The sequence below is a fragment of the Alexandromys fortis genome, unplaced genomic scaffold (genome assembly GCF_014885135.2).
Source record: "Alexandromys fortis isolate MF-2015 unplaced genomic scaffold, M_Fortis_MF-2015_v1.1 scaffold_21, whole genome shotgun sequence".
Taxonomy (NCBI): domain Eukaryota; kingdom Metazoa; phylum Chordata; class Mammalia; order Rodentia; family Cricetidae; genus Alexandromys; species Alexandromys fortis.
Window position 1 is genome coordinate 13,797,701 of NW_026067905.1, and position 18,770 is coordinate 13,816,470.

The 18,770-nt window shown below is 53.3% G+C and overlaps 1 protein-coding gene across 4 annotated transcripts in view; it reads left to right on the forward strand.

Annotated features, from left to right (window-relative positions):
* The window catches only part of Kiaa1614 (KIAA1614 ortholog), a 30,986-nt gene extending 12,621 nt beyond the window's left edge, over positions 1 to 18,365 (forward strand). For 2 of the 4 annotated variants that reach the window (XM_050135153.1, XM_050135154.1), the window contains 6 exons: positions 5,358 to 6,880; positions 8,039 to 8,204; positions 9,973 to 10,225; positions 12,859 to 12,986; positions 13,653 to 13,837; positions 17,171 to 18,365. In XM_050135153.1, the coding sequence (XP_049991110.1) occupies positions 5,358 to 6,880; positions 8,039 to 8,204; positions 9,973 to 10,225; positions 12,859 to 12,986; positions 13,653 to 13,837; positions 17,171 to 17,364 (2,449 nt within the window). In that variant the 3' untranslated portion in view covers positions 17,365 to 18,365. Of the gene's footprint in view, positions 1 to 5,357; positions 6,881 to 8,038; positions 8,205 to 9,972; positions 10,226 to 10,965; positions 12,992 to 13,652; positions 13,838 to 17,170 lie in introns of those variants that run through there. The other 2 variants (XR_007590548.1, XM_050135155.1) reach the window with 2 other exon arrangements.
* Positions 18,366 to 18,770: the final 405 nt, after the last annotated feature.

An 18,770-nucleotide genomic window follows, 5' to 3' on the forward strand; every position in this document is an offset into this window, starting at 1 on the left:
AAGCATGTGTGCAGAGCTGGCAGCATTTGCTCCACCTGGAAGGGACAGGTGAGGCTCTCAGAAGGATGTGACTTCCAAGATGGGGGTTATAGGAGCTGTGGATCCTCCCTGGGCAGGGAGGAAGGGGCACCATTCTAAGGGAGCTTCTTAGAGGCCGGCCATGGGGGAGCTCCAGGCCTGCTGAACATCAGAGCATAAGTCCTTGTACTGGTGTGGGGCCGCAGAGATGGGTAGACAGGTCGGTTAAACAGGGCTGGGGTTGATTAGAGTTAGGGTTATACTAGCATGCTCACAGGCCCCTAGCCAGAGGGTGATGCCTGGGTTCAAGTCAGGCTTTAGAGAGGAGGACTCCTAGGGCAGCACTGAGATGCCCGTTGAACAGCTGGTGAACAGCTGGATGCAGGACCATTGGCCGTGAGGCCAGAAACGGAGGTGTGGGTACTGTGGTGACTTCATCATGCTGGAGCTGCGAGAGAGCACATCCAGGGTAAGGGAACGGAAAAGGGGAGGATCGGGCACTCTTGGACTAGCTGTCATTACGTGACTGCCCAAACCACACGCCCGTCCCCGGCATTGGGCTTGTTCTTTGCATGGCGTATCTTAAAGCACTCCTTGCACACAGAATTCTCCAGCACACAGATGCAGCCCTAGCCGTGCTCTTCTGCCGCGTCAGGCCGTCCAGATCGTGGCAGGCCCAGCAGCCCCACCATGTAAATGACAAGGCCTGTGGCTTCACAGGTATGGTGGGCACACTGGCTTTGCCTGTCTTCTTTATCAGTGTGGTACTAGGGCAATGAGGATGCTTAGGAAATCTGAACTCTGTGCTCTGTGATGGGGCTGCTGGGCTGCTCACTAAAGGCTCGGGACATTCACAGAGCCCTGCCGTGACTCCACAGCAAACAGAAGCCTCTTCGTTCAATGTCATTGTGACCCGTAGGAGGAGGGCACAAGAGGACCCCCTATGCTAGTAAAATCTGCCCATCGGGTTGCTCTTTAGTTTCCACATGAATGCCATGTTCCCTGTCCACTACAGAGGACTCACTGAAATGACATGGCTTCTTTGAGGTGTCCTGGTTGTTTTCCACACGTGCAGAGAGATGCCTTTCACAGCACTCCTGCCCTGTTCTATAGGAATGTGTGGTGAGGCACACATAGACAAGCCGGCGACACCGACTTCAGTGTGCTTTGTCCTCTTGGGCGCCTCCTTCTCTAGTTTATTGCCCCTAGTCCTAACATCCAGTAGCTATTGTGAAGTGGGTTTCCTCTTCGTTGGCTATAAAAATGCAAGGTGACCTACTTCAGCAGCTGCCGTGTCCAGAGAAGAATTACTATGACTTGGCAGCGCTGGTGAATCCTCAGAGGGTAGAGCTGAAAAATCCACACCAGATGGCTCGATGCAGCTGCTCGGAAAGGTTACACTCCATCAGATCACTCTGGAGGGCAGGCAGAGTTAACACGGTGATGCCACGCAGGCCCCAGGCCTCAGCTAGAAGCAGGAGGTCCTGCCCCAGCCCGACTTATCACTCCTTTCAAAAAACAGCCTGGCAAAAGGTAAGGGAGGAATGAGGGCAGGAGAGCAATCTGTAGAAGGCCCTCTTTAGCCTAGGTCTACCTAGAGGCAGCCAGGTGAGCCTGGATCTGCAGGCCTTTCCCAGGAGGGGGAGGGGGAGACGTGTTGTCTGGAAGCCCGTCCACATAGAAATGGAGCAGCTCCCGGAAGGGGAAAAGCTGTTGCCACTTGGAGAATAGGCAGACTCGGGTTGATATCAATATTCTTCATCACAAAACACAGTACATGTCACTTGATCGCAGGAACATAGGACGTGTCAGCAGGCTGCACCCTGGGAAGGATTGTCCTATGTGGTGAGGCCGCAGAGCTCGCAAACATTACATCAGTTGTGTGCCTAGGATAGCATTGTCGTAGAAAGTGAGGCAGTGGACAGGGACTGGCCTCCTCAAAGGCCATGCCACTTCAGGGCAACAGCAGAGGCTCTGAGCTTGACTGGAATCCTGTCCTTGGGTGGGATGCCAGCAGCTCTGGGGTTTGCTTTTGCCTTAGCTGCCTCTTGTGCACGGCTGCAGGCCTCCCCCTGCTTTCCTGTGCTGTTGTCTGTGCGGCTGCCTGGGGCCTTGTCTAAATGACTGCATTGACGACTCCTACATGGTTAGCTCTTATTTTATTCTACTGATGACAGTGAATTTGGGTTTGTGGGATTTTGTTTTGTTTTGTTTTTGAGACAAGGTCTCACTGTGTGGTCCTAGTTGGCCTAGAACTCACTTTGTGGACTAGGATGGTCTTGAATTCACAGACATATATGTCTCTGCCCCCTTCCCCCGCAAGTGCTGGAATTAAAGGTGTACACCGCCATATCCACCATATCGTTTTTGAGATGGGATCTCGCTCTGTAGTCTAGATTCCCTTGAACTCAGAATCCTCCTCTGCCTCAGCCTCCTGAGTGCTAGAATTGGGGATATGTATCACCACACCCAGTTTTACTTTGCTTTGCTTTTTTGTTTGTTTGTTTTCCAGACAGGGTTTCTCTGTGTAGCCCTGGCTATCCTGAAACTCGCTTTGTAGACCAGGCTGGCCTCTAACTCACAGAGATCCCCCTGCCTCTGCCTCCCGAGTGCTGGGATTAAAGACATGTGCCACTGCTGCCTGGTTTCTTTTGTTTATTTGCTTTTGTTTTTCTTTTAAAATAAAAATAGTATTTCTGTCTTCGGAGTGAATTCTAAGATGGTTCAGTCTACCACTTACTGTCCTGGAGACAGGTTCATTTCTTCCTTGCCAAGACTTAGAGCCCACTTCCGCCCAGCAGAGCAGGGTGCTGGTTCTGGAGCCCAGCAAGTGGAATGGGTTCTAAGCCAAATACCAAGTCTTCAGTGAGCCATGCTGTGCAGTATAGACCTGGCTGCCCGCCTGTCCCGCTCTGTGCCTGGTGAGGTGGTACTTGTTTGCTGTTGCTCGCTGACTCCTTCCCACCTAACCCTCTGCAACAGTAAATGTGGTCAGTGTTCAGGGCAGGACACATCGCCGCCGAAGGGAACTTATTCTCTCCGACCTCTCTAAAGAAGCACAGCAATAGGATCCGCTGTGTATGAAGAGGGTTACCTTAAGGAGTTGGCTCACAAACTGGTAGAAATTTGATAAATCCTGAACCTTCAGGATAGATAAGCCTTGGTTTCCCTCAGGCCTTTAACTGATCGGATGAAGCCCACCACATGATGGTAATCTATTTTGTTCAAAATCTGCCAGTTTAAATGTTAATTTTGTCTTAAGAAAAAGAAAGGCTTTGTGCTGTTAACATCCAGAATAATGTTTGACCGAGTATTTAGGTTCTGGGTCCTACCACACTGACATTAGATTAAGCACCATGTTTCCAGCCATGGGAAATAGTATCCTCTGCAATCTGAGGACTCCTCAGAGATCTCTGCTCTGGTACAGCCAAGCTCTTGACTTACTCTATAGAAAAGCATTTCAGGATGAGGCTGTGTGAGGCCCAGCTGGAGCGTATTAAACAAAGGAGGTGCGAGCTCAGAGAGACAATGGGAGTGGCATCGAGAAGGACGCATATTTAAACACCCCAGCAGTACTTATGTGTGTGGTTTTGTGGCCTTTGAAGGTACAGGGTTCAATGGGTGGGAGTCAGAGCTGGGGAGGGAAGAGGTGGCAGCCCTGTATGCTTACCCCAAAGGCTATCGCTGTGCCCTTTGCTGGGTAACGTGACGTGATGCCAGCTGTGTGAGGAACCAAGTCTGGAGGTGCGAAGGAAGCAGGCTGACTGCTCTGTGAGAGAAAGTAAAGAGAGTGGGAGAAATTTGGTCAGCCCCAAAGACAAAGGCTCCAGAGGGAAAAGGAAGAAGTGTGGGCCTTGGACCAGGTCCATTTACATAACTCTGTAAGGTGGCTACTGGGGTCCTGAGATGAGGCTTGTGGAGATCCGAGCAGGATCTGGCCTCCAGCCAGTGTTTGCCAGAGCCAAAGCTAGTAAAAGATATGAAGATCTCCAGGGTGCACTTCTGAAGACAGATGTGTGTCTGTGAGGTGGGATGGGGATCAGAGGCTCTGGGGCTATCTAAGAGAGGCACCAGGGACTGCTGATCTGCAGTCCATCCCAGCAAGGCCTGAGGAATGTCGGGTCAAGAGCGCGCCAAGTCCCAGACTTCCAGCCTCACAGAATACCCACAGAAACTTCTTCCCATGAAGGCTTTATAGCACTTAAAACTGCTCTTCCGTGTTCACAGGGGGCTGGTTCTAATCTCCCCCTTTGATGCCCAAACCCATGAAAGGACAGGCATTTTCCTGTACACATTGGACCACCCCTTTAGGGCAATGGAAGTGTTTTACAGTGTTGCCATATTGTCATGTTTAGGGGTGACAAGGAGAATGAGGTTCCTCCATGTTCAGTACAGATAAGGGTTTTGTTTTCAAATATTTTTATGATGAGATTGGACCCCTAGATGTGGAACCAACTCACACAGAACTGACTGTACATGTTTCTGCAACTCATCACTGCCAAGTCAGACCACTTCCTCACCCTGAACACACACATGTGCACACACACGGAGTGCACATATAAGCTCTGCCATCTTCCTCTGTACCATCCTTAACTTTTCTTGTTAACACATACTGAGCCCAGCAACAGAAAACAAGTTAAAAGTAAAGGAAGTTGTATCAGTTTTGTTGAGCAGTGTGTACTAGGATGGACGTGTGCTGTGGGATAAAGCTCTTGTACACTGTAAAGGTTTGTTACTTGTATTGGTTTAATAAAACGCTGATTGGCCAGTAGTCAGGCAGGAAGTAGAGGCGGGGTGACCAGACTAAGAGAATTCTGGAAAGAGGAAAGTCAGAGACACAGTCTCAAGCCACATGTGGAGGAAGCAAGATGAGAATGCATTGGGGACCTTAGGAGAGGGTTGAAGGGGAGGGGAGAGGCAGGGAAGGGAGCAGAGAAAAAAATGTAGAGATCAATAAAAATCAATAATTAAAAAAAAGAGGAGAATGCTTTACTGAGAAAAGGTACCGAGCCACGTGGCTAAATACAGATAAGAATTATAGGTTAATTGAAGTTGTAAGACCTAGTTAGTAATAAGCCTGAGCTAATAGGCCAAACAGTTCATAATTAATATAAGCCTCTGTGTTTCTTTGTTACTGAACAGCTATAGACTGGGTGGGACAGAAACTTCCATCTACAGGCTTGGGATGTGTATATCCTGCAGTATGGGCTTGGGTTTGCCGTATGACTTCCCAGGAGCCTGACTGGGGGTAACCTTGTAGGTGAGGCCTGGGGCAGAGCACATCTCTTCCCTTCCTCGTTACCCTCTTGCATGTGACCTCTCTCCTGTCTCCTCACTAGCAATGGCCAAAGCAGTCCAGCCCTGGATGTCAGGAGCACCTCTGCCTCCAGAGAGTTCATAATTAATGGGAACCTGAGTGACTCCTCCAGTGTGGAGTCTGGCAATGGGCAGTGGCCCAGGCAGGGAATGCCACCGTCTCACGTCCGATTTGAAGATGAGTCTGCTCACGAGGCTGAGTTCCGGTACCTGGAACGGCGCCAGCAGCGCCAGCGTCAGGTGTTAAGCACAGTGCTACCAGCTGTGGGCCAAGGACCTCTGCGCTCCAAGCCTGATTTAACCAACTACATTAACCATAACATGGGGAACGGTGCATTCCACAGGCCTGTGGACTCCCTGGACCACAGTGATTTCCCTGCACCACCATCGACATGGAACAGTGAGAGGACATGCCCAGCCTGTGGCAGCTATCTTGAGGAACGTTGCCCTGCTGAGGGGAGAGCAGCGCCTGACCTGAGGGTCCTCCAGGGTCTCCAGGCAACCTGTGAGCAGGCATTGCTGCTGAGACCCTGTAATTCCCATGACTTGAGCTCCCCATTCCCAGGGTTCCATGCAGAATGGATCCGGGAAACACACATCACAGACACTGTTGCCACGCACCCTGAGGAGGGGGACTCTGCCCTCAACAGCGCCATCAATTTAGATAGTCGGACTGACATTAAGGATGCCAGGACCTCTCAGCCCAGTGGGGCAGGTGGGCAGATCCAAGGCAGCAGCCCCCTGCAGTGGCAGTGTGACTCTAGGCCTCAGGAAGGCCCCAGGTGGCCCAGAACTGAGGTGGAGCTGCCCTGGGACCTTCAGGCCTGGCCTCACCTACACGAGGTTGGTAATGTGGTTGTAGGAGGGGAGATGAAAGGAGCCACAGGACACATACCCCAGGGGCCTTTGCTTATAAAGGAAGACGCTGAGCCCAGACCTGCCTCAGAACCCAAGAGGTCTTGGTCCCAGGGGCATCTTGGGCTACAGTTAGGAAATCACGGGGCCCACCCCGAGGATTCCTGGACTACATGCAGGACAGCTTATGCTGTGTCGTCTTCTGAGAAGCTTGGGTCCTCAGGGTCAGGTCAGCCAGACCAAGTGACTGAAAGCCAGGAGTCTCTGGAAACTGCCTGCACTCCTCTCCAAGGAAGCCCTGAGGAGCCCTCTGCACCTCGCCCAGCCCTGCAGCCAACTTTGCCCTTCTCCCTCGAAGGCTGGGCACCAACCCTTCCCTCTTCAAAGAAGTCCTGCCCGATGCCTCTGAGGAAGTCACCCTGTACTGGGCATCACAGGCAGGAACACCAGGTTGAGCATGTGGACATCCCCCTGCCTCTGTCCCCTCCAAGAATCTCAGTTCACACCTTGCCCCAGACCCAACCCAACAGGCCCCGTGTCAAGCATCCGCTGCTGGACCTGTCCGCCAGCACCAACGGCAGTGTCCCTCTGCGGCTGCAGGAGCCCCGTGGAGCAGCTGTCCCCAAGAGTAGAGCTGACAGGGAGTACTGCTGCCAGGAGCCTGGACTGCCCCTGGAGAGTGACAGAGATGGTAAGGATTGCTGTCCTTCATGTCCAGCCCAGGCCAGGTCTGGGCCACTCCTTTGCTCTCCATCTTGATCACGGGATAGCCGCACACCATGCCCAGCATCCCTGTGGGTCCCACACGTCAGCAGCAGGTGGCGGGGAGGTAGCAGAGTATGGGCTGGGTGCAGGATTCAGCATTAGCACGGAGCAGGTTAGCCAGATCTTTGTGCTTGGGGAATGGGGACCGCAGGCAAGGGGATGGTGCCCTCTTCTTGCTGGGAAGTCTGAGGTGTATAAGGAAATCCAGTCCACAGCTGCTGGAGGCCAGGCCTTGTGGGAATTCGACTCCTGTAGAGTCTGACGAGCAAGCCAGCAGCTCCGGAATCCACCATTGCTCAGAATGCTGATTCTCCTATAGTCACCTTGCCACTTCCGCCACCTTTCTCTGGTGCCTTGCACCATTTCGTTCACTGCTGACCAGGCACCTGGTACACACTTGGACTTGTCCTGGCACTGTGGGGAACGCATAAGAAAATTACCTAGGCAGGATCCCTACCTTTAAGGCTCACTGTGACCACACGGGCCTGAGGCTGGCTTGCACCTAGCCACTTCCTACTGGACTTCAGAGACCTAGTGACCTTTCTGGAAAACCTGAGTCTGCACCTCCTTGAAAGCATGATGCAGATTCTCTTGTTAGTGACAGGGGCCGAGAGATGGATTCCTCTCTCCATGCTCATGGTTTCTTATTCAGAAAGTGAGGGCTAAAACACAGCCGGTGTCATGACCGCGAGGTCAAGTCTATGAAGGGCTCAGTATCACCGAGTGCATGCAGTGCTCCCAAGGTGGACGCTGTTGTAAAAGTTCTGACCCTTTTAGATTTGTTTCCCCTGCTTTTGACTCTGTCGCTTGACAGAGAAGGGGCATGACATACCACAAATGGCTTTTCACTTAACAGATACTAGTCTCCCACCGTGTACCAGGGGCTCTCCATGAGGCCCCACCCTTGTCCTCATTCCAGTTTAGAGGATGCCCAAGGATGGCCCTGGCCACCTTCCCTGACTGCCTCCTGCGGCTTCCACTGCCCCTGCTCCTGGGACTCCCACCTCTCCCCAGTGTCTCCTGTCCCTAAGACGAGGAATGGGCCTTTCCCCACTGTGACTTGTGGGGATGGTCTGTGTTGCAGGGGGATGCGGTGCTGTTACAGGAACACTCCAGGACTCTCCCCAGTCAGCAGATGTCGCCACTGTCAGTTCTACAGTCGTCACCCTTTCCCTCACCCCAGAGGAGCCTGAGTGCCGCCTGGAGCCGCACAGGACAGAATCCAGCTCTGGAGACCACATGCCCACTGGGTGAGTGGCAAGAACGAAGCCTGACTACAGTGGGCGTGTTGGATGGGGAAAGAAGCTGTAGCAGTAACATCTCTAACCCCGTCCTCCCAAATCCTGGAGGGTTCCTAAACCATGTCCTGGCACCCTAACTCACCCTTTCCAATCCCCTCCCATCTCCCCCCCTCTCTCTTTGTGCTTTTTGTGTGTGTTGTACATATGTGTTCTTGTGAGTGTGTGCACGTGTGTCTGGGGACACATGGTGTGAGCATGTGTACAGACCAGATGTTGACACTGAGTGTCTTACTTAGTTGCTCTGCACCTGGTTTTTGAGCCCCAGGGATTCACTTGTCTCTGCCTCCCCAGACCTGGGATTAGTAAGATTCTCTGCCGTGCGCCTGCCTGGCTTTTAAACTGGAGCTGGGATCTAACTCGGGTCCTCGAGCTTGCATGCTGAGCACTGTTTCTACTCCCAGCCCTTACCTTTTCCAGGTCTTTTTATCTGATGCATATCTGCCCACCCCTGAACCCCAGCTTCTAATGCTACAGCTGAGAGCCACAGGCCTCAGGGAGCTCCTAGATACAAATTGTTTTCCATCTTTGCTTCGGCTGGGGTTAGACATGTGAGGTCTTGCCTTGGGGCCTCCTTAGGCCGAGTGCAAAGCCCTGGTGAACCTGGTACTTCCCTGCTCCCACTGTATCTGTGACCACACGGCCACACACAGCCGCCTTAGGACCCAGCCAGGCCTGGGCATTTGCCAGGATGCGAGGTCTGTCTTCAGTTTCTCCTGGACACCTCTCCTGGGTATCTAGCTGTCCCCTCAACAGAAACAGAACCGTTGCTTTCCCAGCCCCCTTCCCAGCAGCCACGCTGCTATCCACACAGTGCTCAAACCCTCCTGCTTCCCCCACCTCCACCCTCTGGCAACCCTCTCTAGCCCCAGCCCCTCTCTCTGCCATCTGCTCTGAGCTGCCTCACTTCTTAGCTGCACGAGGGAATATTTTTAAAAAACCCAATTAAATGGAATCATTGTCCTACTTAAAGTCCCATGGCAGTCTCTCTTCCCCTTCCCTCCCCGAGGTTGACAGAGCTTGGCAGCGCGCTGGGCCTGCCTGCCTGACCTCCTACCACACCTCTTCCTGCCTTTCTCATTACCTGGCTGCTGCCATTGGACACGTCAGACTTGGTTCTGCTCTGGCAGCGGCCCCAGCTGCTCAGTGAGCCTGCGGCTCTCACTTCTAGGGTTAATGGCCTGACTCCGGCCTGTCACTGGCCCTTGGTGTAAAGGTTATCTGCTTCCCAAAGAGACCTTCCCTGGAAACTACTGAAAACAAGCGCCTGGTCACACTCTGCTTCACACACCACTGTGAATGGTTTTCCTCCCTCATGTGTTGCTCTGCTGTTGAGAAGCTTCTGTACACCCTTAGCTGAGACATCCTGAAGGAGTGGATGGATGATGAACCCATAGCTGTGTGCTGTGGTGGGGCTATCCTGAGCTCATGACTGTGTGCTGTGGTGGGGCTATCCTGGGCTCATGACTGTGTGCTGTGGTGGGGCTATCCTGGGCTCATGACTGTATGATGTGGTGGGGCTATCCTGGACTGTTCTCCCCAGAAGCTGCTTTCACTCAGCACCTGGCGGTCTGCATGGCTCCCCTCGCTGCAGCCTGATGGTTCCTCATCGGCACTGGTCCATCTGGGGCCTATGGGACCTTAGGAAGCCGGATGCAGCCAGCTCTTGCCAGCCTATCAAGCCATCTCCAGCCACATTCTGCCCCCCCTTGTGTTTCAGAGCATCACCTGAGACCAGTGCAGGGCATGTGCCACCCTCCGCCACCCATTCTGATGGGAGTAAGAAAAGGAGGAGTAGTGTCTCCTCCACCCTGGGGCTCAAAAAACTCTTCTCAGCCCTGGGTCACACCCCCCGAGCCAGACTGGGCACATCCCGGAGCTACAGTGTGGAACAGCTGCAGCCCTCAGCACTAGCTCCCCAGACCAGTACCTCCAAAATGAAGAGAGCCCCGTCATTGCAAATCCTGCATCTGGTAAGTCCCCAGGGCCCTGGACGATAGGGTGCGGCCCCAGGACAGGAGCGGCAGTGTTGAGGGTCCTTGCCTGGAGCCTAGTCACGAAAGTGGGGACCTGCTGGTGTCCTCAAAGCTGACTCGTAGGGCTTGTGCTCACTGTGTGCAGTACCCCTTAATCCTGTTTTCCCCACCACCTACTCTCTTCTTTCTCCTGCTCCCTCAAATTTGTTGCTTCTACTTCCTGGAGAGTTCACGGCCTGGTTTCTTTAACCTTTCTCTTGGCCCCAGTGACTCTTTTAATCCACACACAATTTCTTCTTGCTTTCTTTTTTTAAAAAAAAAATTGTTTTCTCTCTCTCTCTCTCTCTCTCTCTCTCTCTCTCTCTCTCTCTCTCTCTCTCTCTCTCTGTAGCCTGTATGTATGCCTGTGCACCATGTGTATGTGGTACCCACAGAAGCCAGAAGAGGGCATCGGATCCTCTAGGACTGGGTTCTAAACAGTTGCGTGCTGCCATGTGAGCGCTAGAGATTGATCCTGGGTCCTCTGGAAGCGCAGCCAATGCTCTTAACCATTGAGGCATCCTTTCTCCATTTCCCAAACACAATTCATTTCAGTCAGTATTGCTACAGCAGACTTTGGCCCATCCGTTCTGGTCTTTCTTCATGTGACTTCCTTAGTATATCTGAGGTTGCATAAATCTGGCCATACCAACTGCCCTTGCCAGGAATGCATCCATTTCGTCATTTATCACATTCAGGATACAGTGCTGTGAGAGGATCTGTCGCCTGTCTGCTTTGATGTCTCATCACTTCCAGAACGCTCTTGGCCTCTGCTGGATAGACCCTTCCAACCGTCATGGTCTGAAGGGATCCTTCCCTGAATGTGTCTCCCCCGCTGACTCCTGCTATTTCCTCAGTGCTCCAGGCGTGTTTTTAGAAGACATCACTGTCCTCAGACCGAGGGGCCTTCTGCTCTGTTTGTCCTCTCACCAGGGCTCACTCCTCCATGTCTCCGCTCACTGGAGTACGGTATCTGCACTCCCAATACCCATCTTAGTCATTAGTCTAGTGTACCCAGTTCACGCTGAGTGAGCACCAGGCGCTGGCTAAACGTCTCCCTCTCCGTGTGCTTAGCAAATCACCCCAGCACACGAGCCTCGACCAGGAATCCTGCTCTGTACTAGGAGCATGTTGGTATTCTGTGGATTCTGTCCTCTGCCTCCTCTGTGCAGAGAAGGTGGTGGTCTACAGAGCAAGTTCCAGGAAATCCTGTCTTGAAAAATACAAACAAACAAAACTAAACAAAAAAACAAATAAGGGGGGCTGGAGAGATGGCTCAGAGGTTAAGAGCATTGCTTGCTCTTCCAAAGGTCCTGAGTTCAATTCCCAGCAACCACATGGTGGCTCACAACCATCTGTAATGGGGTCTGGTGCCCTCTTCGGCCTGCAGGCACACACACACAGACAGAATGTTGTATACATAATAAATAAATAAATTAAAAAAAAACAAATAAGGTAGAGAGCACTGGAGCCTTTCCTTGCAGAGGCCTCGGAAGGAGGAGAATGCAGGGCAAGTGACTACTGTCATGGGCTCAGCACAGTATCTAGGGGAGAAGATCCACGTGCAGCATCTGCTATCTGCATGAGTAGAGATGGGGAGGAGAAGCAGAGGGTGAGCTGGGAAGGAAGACACCATCTCAAGTTAAACATCTCTGGCGTTGAACTGTGAGCCGTGGCACTTGGGTTTATTGCCATTGGAGTTTCTGTCTCCAGAAACCCTCAAGGAAAATGACAGTGGACTAGTGTCTCAAAGGTCTCGCTGCGGTGTAAGCTGAGTGACTGAAAGCAGAGAGCCACCTGGCTAAGGATGGGGCATGCAGGAAGGAAGGTACAGAATTCCAGAACTGAACAAAAAGCAGCATTCCGGTCTCCCCCAGGAGAGCAGATGCCTGAGTATCCGTCCTCCCCTCCGCGACCAAACACACCAGCACATACTGTGCCCTCTCTCATATCCCGTACCCTCTCTCATGTCCCTGTGCCCTCTCTCATGTCCCTGTGCCCTCTCTCATGTCCCTGTGCCCTCTCTCATGTTCCCATGCCTTCTCTCATGCTATCTTTTTTGGGGGTGGATCTTGGGCACCTGTGCCCCTCTTTTTAGCTGGAGAGCTCTTGTCACAGCCTCACTCAAGTGCCAGCTCCTCGTCTGTACCCATACCTTCTGAACCAAAACATCTCTGCTTAAGGAACTTGTTATAAGCTCCTGGAGCTATCAGTTAACTAGACTCATCCTCACTCCCAACTGGAAGCGTTCTGCTCTAAGGTGTGTCATGTCGAGTACACCACCAGTGAGCCACACCCCAGCCCCTCCCCTAAGGAAGTGTCCCTAAGGGACTTAGGATCCTGTTCCTCCTGCCACAGCCTCTGAGTACTGGGGAGATTTCCACAGTGAGCTAAGTGCTGAGTTGTTACTGCTTTGATGTGTAGCTCCATCTCTCGGAGCAGGTTCTACTGACTTTTGCTAGGTGTCTGGACGTGCAGACCAAGGCTTGTATCTTTGTGTGCCGTCAGGTTCATGGTTCCGGCAAATCCTATGTTGCGGACCCCTTTCCAGGCTGCTTTTCTCACCTGCAATATTGGGCCTTTCCCACTAGGTGTCACCCTCTCATCAGCATCGGAAAGCAGTTTCCTTCCAGAACCTCCATTCTCTGCTAGGGGGCAAGGGAGATCGGTCCAGCCTCTACCGGGTAGAGGGGTCAGGGGACCCCAGTACACCGAGCAGGTAAGTGTGGCACCAGAACCTAAAGGATAAACTCAGAGTCGCCAATGGAGCTAGCCACTCAGTCCTTTCTTCCCTCAGCACCACAGGCGTGAGCCAGTCTTTCCCTTTAAGAGGAGGTGAGGCAGAGTGGTGCCTTGTGCAAGTGAACACTGAGAGGTAGGCTTGCTGGAAGGTGGTGCTGGAAAGCTCAGAAGCCTCTCTCTCGGCTGTCCCAGGACATCCTAAAATCAGCGTATAGAGTTTCTTTATCACAGCCAAAGATCCTTCTAAACACCCAGAAACAGGAATCCCCAGAGGCCCTTGGTTCCTGACCTCTCTGCCCAGGCCCTCTTACCTATCTGCTTTTACCCAGGGCTTCATGGGAAGACTTTGGGCTGGGGAGTAGAGGTAGGGCAGGGAGCTCTTGAGAACACTATATAAAATTTATATGTAATTCTCTCTAATTCTCAGAGGTCTCTTCCTAAAAATGTTGGAAACCGCAGTCCTTGCTTCAAGGCACTTAGCCCTGAGGAGCTGCCCTCAAATGCGGTAGCTGTCTATCTCTAGCCTAGGGAACCCCAGTCTTTAGTGCCAGGCTCCGAAGTCAGAGGTGCAGGTCACCTTAGGGCCAACAAGGAGCTGGCCCTGGTTCCTGGCCCTATCTTATTGTCTTTGGTCTCTTTGTAGGCCAGCCAAAGCCTTTCCCCATCGTGCCCTCAGCGTGGAAGATGTGGGTGCCCCTAGTCTGGCTCGCACTGTGGGCCGGGTGGTAGAGGTGTTCCCCGATGGCACGAGTCAGCTGCAGCTGCAACGACCTCCAGAGGGCACTTTTGGTTTCCGTGTGGCCTACGGCAATGGACGTCGAGACTCAGGTATGCCCTTGGTAGCCTCAGCAGAGTACCCGGGGTGTGGTCAGGTTCCTTCTGGGCTTGGCTGAGCAATGGAGAAAGGCTCTCCTGGTCCCCCCAGAAGCTCCTGCTGCTGTGAGGGCTGAACTGGCAGATTTGATTGCACTGTCCCTCTGCTGTCCTGTGACATCTTGAAATCAGAGTCCTCGAGGCTTTTCAAAGAAGCAGAGGAAAACTGTCTGTGCTTGCCAGTTCTCGGCTCTTCCTTTGATGTGGTTGATGTATTTCAACGGCTCCCGGCCTCCAGCTGCTGGTGTGTCTGGGCATGTGGAGTGGGCCTGCCTGTCTGCAATCCTGTCCACAGCCCTCCCTCACCAGCTCCTTGGGGCTTTGTTCAGATGGATGCTGGCTCCGGGCGCCTTGCCGGATTGCCTGCTGTGTGTCCTAATTCAGTCCCACTGTCACTGAGTTCTTGGTCCCTCTATATCCGTGAGTCCTTCATGGTGACCTGACTTGCCTAGGCCAAAGCTTGTAGTCCAGAGTGCATTTGAGTACAAGGGACCTTGAAAGCTATCCACAGGCTGTGCTAAGTGGGGAAGGTTGGGAGGTGTGCTGAGGGAGGGCGGGCAGAGGAAGAAGAGAGGGAGGGAAGGCAAGCCCAGGGCTGTGCTCCTGGGCCCTACAGAGGAGGCTCTCCTGCTCTTGAGTCTCCTAGGTCCAGGCTGTTTAACTGAGAAAGCCCTCCTGCTGCTGGGCTTGTAGCACAGCCTGTGTTCTCGCATCTGTCCCGTTGCTCACCACCCAGCAGCTTCCAGGAAATATGTGCATCAGGTGCCTTCCTTGTGCACTGTGGCTACGGGGGTTACAGCACCAGGAAATATATCTATCAGGTGCCTTCTCATACGCGCTGTGGCTTGGGGGGGTCACAGCACCGCAGGGAGTGCACAGACCCCTGACCTGACGGGCAAGCACTCCAGCGAGGGTGCTGGGCCAGTTCTAAAAGTTTGCTTCATCTATTTCGTACTGTGACTATGACCTAGTGAAAAGCGACAGGAAGCAAACGTAAACACAGCAGGCATGGCAGGCGCCCTGGAGACCACGTGAGACATGAGTGGAGATGGGACACGAGAAGGGTGGAGCTGTCCAGGGCTGGGAGATGAGATTCAGGATCAGAGGTCCTAAAGGCCATGGCATTGTCTGCTGAGAGGCTTCAGGCTGTGCTGTCCGGAGGGACTTGGGGTTCCTCGCTGAGTAGGGCAGGGACCGTCTACTGAAGGAGATTTTAGAGCAGAGGGTTGAGAAGACACAGTGGGACAAGGACTGGCACTAAACCGATTTCCACAGTGCAGGAGGCAGACAAAATAGCAGATGGCACAGCGTGGCCGTGGAGATGGTGAGCAGGGACTTTAATCTGGCTGGTTTGCAGTTAATGTGACCTGAACTTCTTGGTGAGAGAGAGATTGGGAACAGGAATGGGGTGGGCCTCCCCCAATCTGGACCTGGGGAGGGTCAGATGTGAAGAACCAGACAGTGTCATCCAGGCTGTCTCCATGTCCCTTACTTGGAATGTCCTGTCCAGGTGGTGTCCCACTCTTGCGACTGTATTTGGCCACCAGATATCACACGGGGATCTCAGTGTGGTGGCTGCTGCTGTTCCCACCACAGGCCCTCCCCAGCTGCTTAGGGCCACTTCCCCTGAACCTCGGAGGAGCCACGGCCCCGGGCTGCTCTGGCTCCTTGCTAAGCATCAGTCAGGATGCCAGCATGTGTCCCATCTGACACCACACCCAGGAAAACAGCAGGCCCTGCCTTCTGGTTCTAACCGACTACAACATAGGCATCCAATATCCTTACCAAAGGCTGCTCCAGCAGACCATAAATGCCAGAGTTGCCTTGCAGTCACGATTTCAGCTGGGAAGCCTACCCAATCTCCCCAAAATGGCTGGACTGACGTCATTGTCTGGTCTGGCTTGGCTACATTCTTCTGGGTTTTGTCATTCCTCCCCACCTGCCTCTCCTCCTGCACACCAAACACTTCTGTGGGAGGAGGGGGTGGCTCCCTCTCTCCATGCCAACAGTGTGTAGACCCAGCAGGTAAGCTGTTCAGGCATCAGAGAAAGGAGATCAAGGATAGGGCAGGGCCCCAGTGGAAGAGCCACCTGCCAAAGGATGTCTGCCAAATGACACTTGGTCATTTAGCGGCTGAGCCTCACTGGGAAGGCTCGTCTTGGCCGAGAAGCACAGAAAAGGACATCCAGACTCCGGACAGGAGAGGAAGTGTGTATGCAGCTCAGATCAGCCAAATGGCCGCAAACTTTTAGGTTACTTGAAGGAATTGTAGTCCGTATTCAGAGCCTGGCTTCTCTGGGACCCAGAAGCTGCAATAAAGGGCTCCCCCCTGGTCTGTGGGCCAAGGTACCCCTTTCCACAGTCCACGATGCTCCAGACCAGAGTTGGAGGCACCAGAACAGACACCTGACTAGGAAGGGCCTTGGGGCAGTTGCTGTGTTTCTCAGGCAGCTGGCGAAGGGGTCAGGGCCGTGCTCAGCTGTCCCCAAATCCTATTGTATTGTCAGTTCAGCAAAGTCACCCACAAAGGCTGTCCCCTGCTGTCCCCCAGCAGGCTGGCTATGCTCACACAGCAGAACATGGTAGTGGACTCCAGCCTTCTCCAGAGGAACCTGCCTGTGTACCCTGTCAGATGGGGGCAGCGGACAGAACTTGAGAGATGCCTGGCCCTCAGCTGGGCACTCCAGTGCTATGGCAGCAGCGGCTGGAGGCCTGCCTTCTCAGCCCGAGTCCGCATAACCTCTCCCACAAATGGATTTCCTGAGAGTAAGCCATAAATGTGGGCAGAAGGTTCACTTTGGCTGGACTCTGGCCCAGATGCCCCCACTCCCAAGTGAGAAACTGTGAGTGGTGGCTGAGGACAGGGCAAGCCCTGGACATACTGTGAAGCAGATTTGGTCTCAGCCACGTCTGCTACTCTGGTGGCACTGTCCCCACCGTGGCCTCTGGACTGACCCTGGGTCCTTGATCCATCAACTACATCTGTTTATGAGTCCTGGGCAACAAATGCAAGACACACAGGTCTTCATTTTAAAAATGACTTCCTTATCCTAAAAGCTGCCATCAGAAAAGGGTAAGATCAGTTTATTACTCCTGAACTGCAGATGAATGTCTTCAAGCATCATTTGCATGGGTTTTCTTGTTTTGAAAGAGGCTGCAGAGAATGAGGTTATGCATGGGGAGGCGGGGAAGGGGAACATGTGAGATGCTTCTATGTTTCAGTTGTGAGGCGTGTGTGTCTCTGTGCCCTGTAGGATTTCTCACCCCCTCTCCTCTTCTCCTCTGCAGGACTCTACGTGCAGGCCATGGCTGACCAGGAGACTGCCAAGCTGTACTCAGGGCTGCTCGGGGTGGGGGATGAGATCCTGGAGGTCAACGGGGCCAAGGTTGCTGGGCTGGGCTTGGCTCACATCAAGGAGCTACTGGCTCGTGTGGAGAGCTTGTCAATCCGTGTCTTGAGACAGAGGCCTGTTTCCCAGTGACCCCCTGACCCCCACACAGTGAGGGACTGGAAATACACTACTCAGAGATAATTTGTGGCTGGAAAATGCGGTTCACAGATCAGGGTGGCATCTAGTTGTCTGGGCTGTGGGAGAGCTGCTCTGATCCACCACCTGCAGAAAGAGACGAAGAGACTGTTTGTATGTTCCAGTTAAGGTCACTAATTTATGCAGATCTGGGGAAAGAAAATAATGGTCTTTTTCCATGACTGAAGTGGTAGCAACAGGATGTGTCCCTTTGTTGGAGGGAGAGGAGAGCGAAGGACTGTCTCCTTGGGTTGATCCCTGAGAGCTGGCCTCACACCCTGGTCACACTCACTGAAAAGCCTCCTCAGCCCCCAGCACAGCAGAGACAAGTGGCCACATCGGCCTTGTGCAGTCTCTTTCAGCTGTGGCTTGCCTGGTCCCCGTGACTGCACCTTTGCTCCTGATCCAGAAGGGGCTCAGTGTCCTGGCACAGCACAGCAGCCAAGAGTGCAGGGTCCAGACCAAGTGCTGGGAAGTACGACTGTCAAGCGTTCTGAGCCAGAATGTTAAGAAGTTCTAGGAAATTTTTATGATCAACACCAAGCTGAAAAAATGAAACTATTGCCATTTTTAGTAAGTGTGGCCATGGTACTAAGGGTGCAGGGGTGGAGGTCAACCCCGCCAGCCCAGCCAGCCCTTTGCCTCCACCCCTGCCTAGACCGTGGCTGTTGCAGCCTGGCCTGGGCGGGCCTTGGTCTTTGTTCTCTTGTCCAGCTTGGAGACAGGGCTGCAGCTGGTGTCTGGCTGTCCCCCAGCTGCAGGATTCCTGTCCAGACCTCCCTGGCGGCAGCTGTGGGTGGGCAGCAGGCAGGGAGGCTGTGTGCTGGGGGTGACCATCCCACCTAGGCACAGCCTGCCCAGCTTAGAGCCTGCCCAAGGGTTCAGGACTCCATAGATGCGTGGACAGGTGTCAGCCTTAAATTATTAAATAAAAAGCCGAAGCTGCTTCCATTGGAGTTCCTGAATTCTGTGTTCTCTTGACCTTCATCGGCCCTAAGAGATCTGGGGCAGGAGCAGAGGGGCACAGGTATGGCCAGAGGGCATTCAGAGGGGGAAGTGGGGGGGCTGCAGGGGTAGGGTGTCACAGCCAGGGCAGATGCAGAGTCTGTAGCCCTTGCAGAGAGGAACCTGGCAAGGCCGGGGATGGGAAAGAACATGGATAAGAATGTTGGCTAGGTGCGTCAAGGGGTGGAGTGGGCAGCTCATTGCTAGTTTGGAACTTGCCATGGTGCAAGCTAAGGTTAAAAAAAAAAAAAAACGGGCTGGCGAGATGGCTCAGTAGCTAAGAGCACTGGCTGCTCTTCCAGAGAACCTGGGTTCAATTTCCAGCAAGCACATGGCAGCTCAGAACTGCCTGTAAC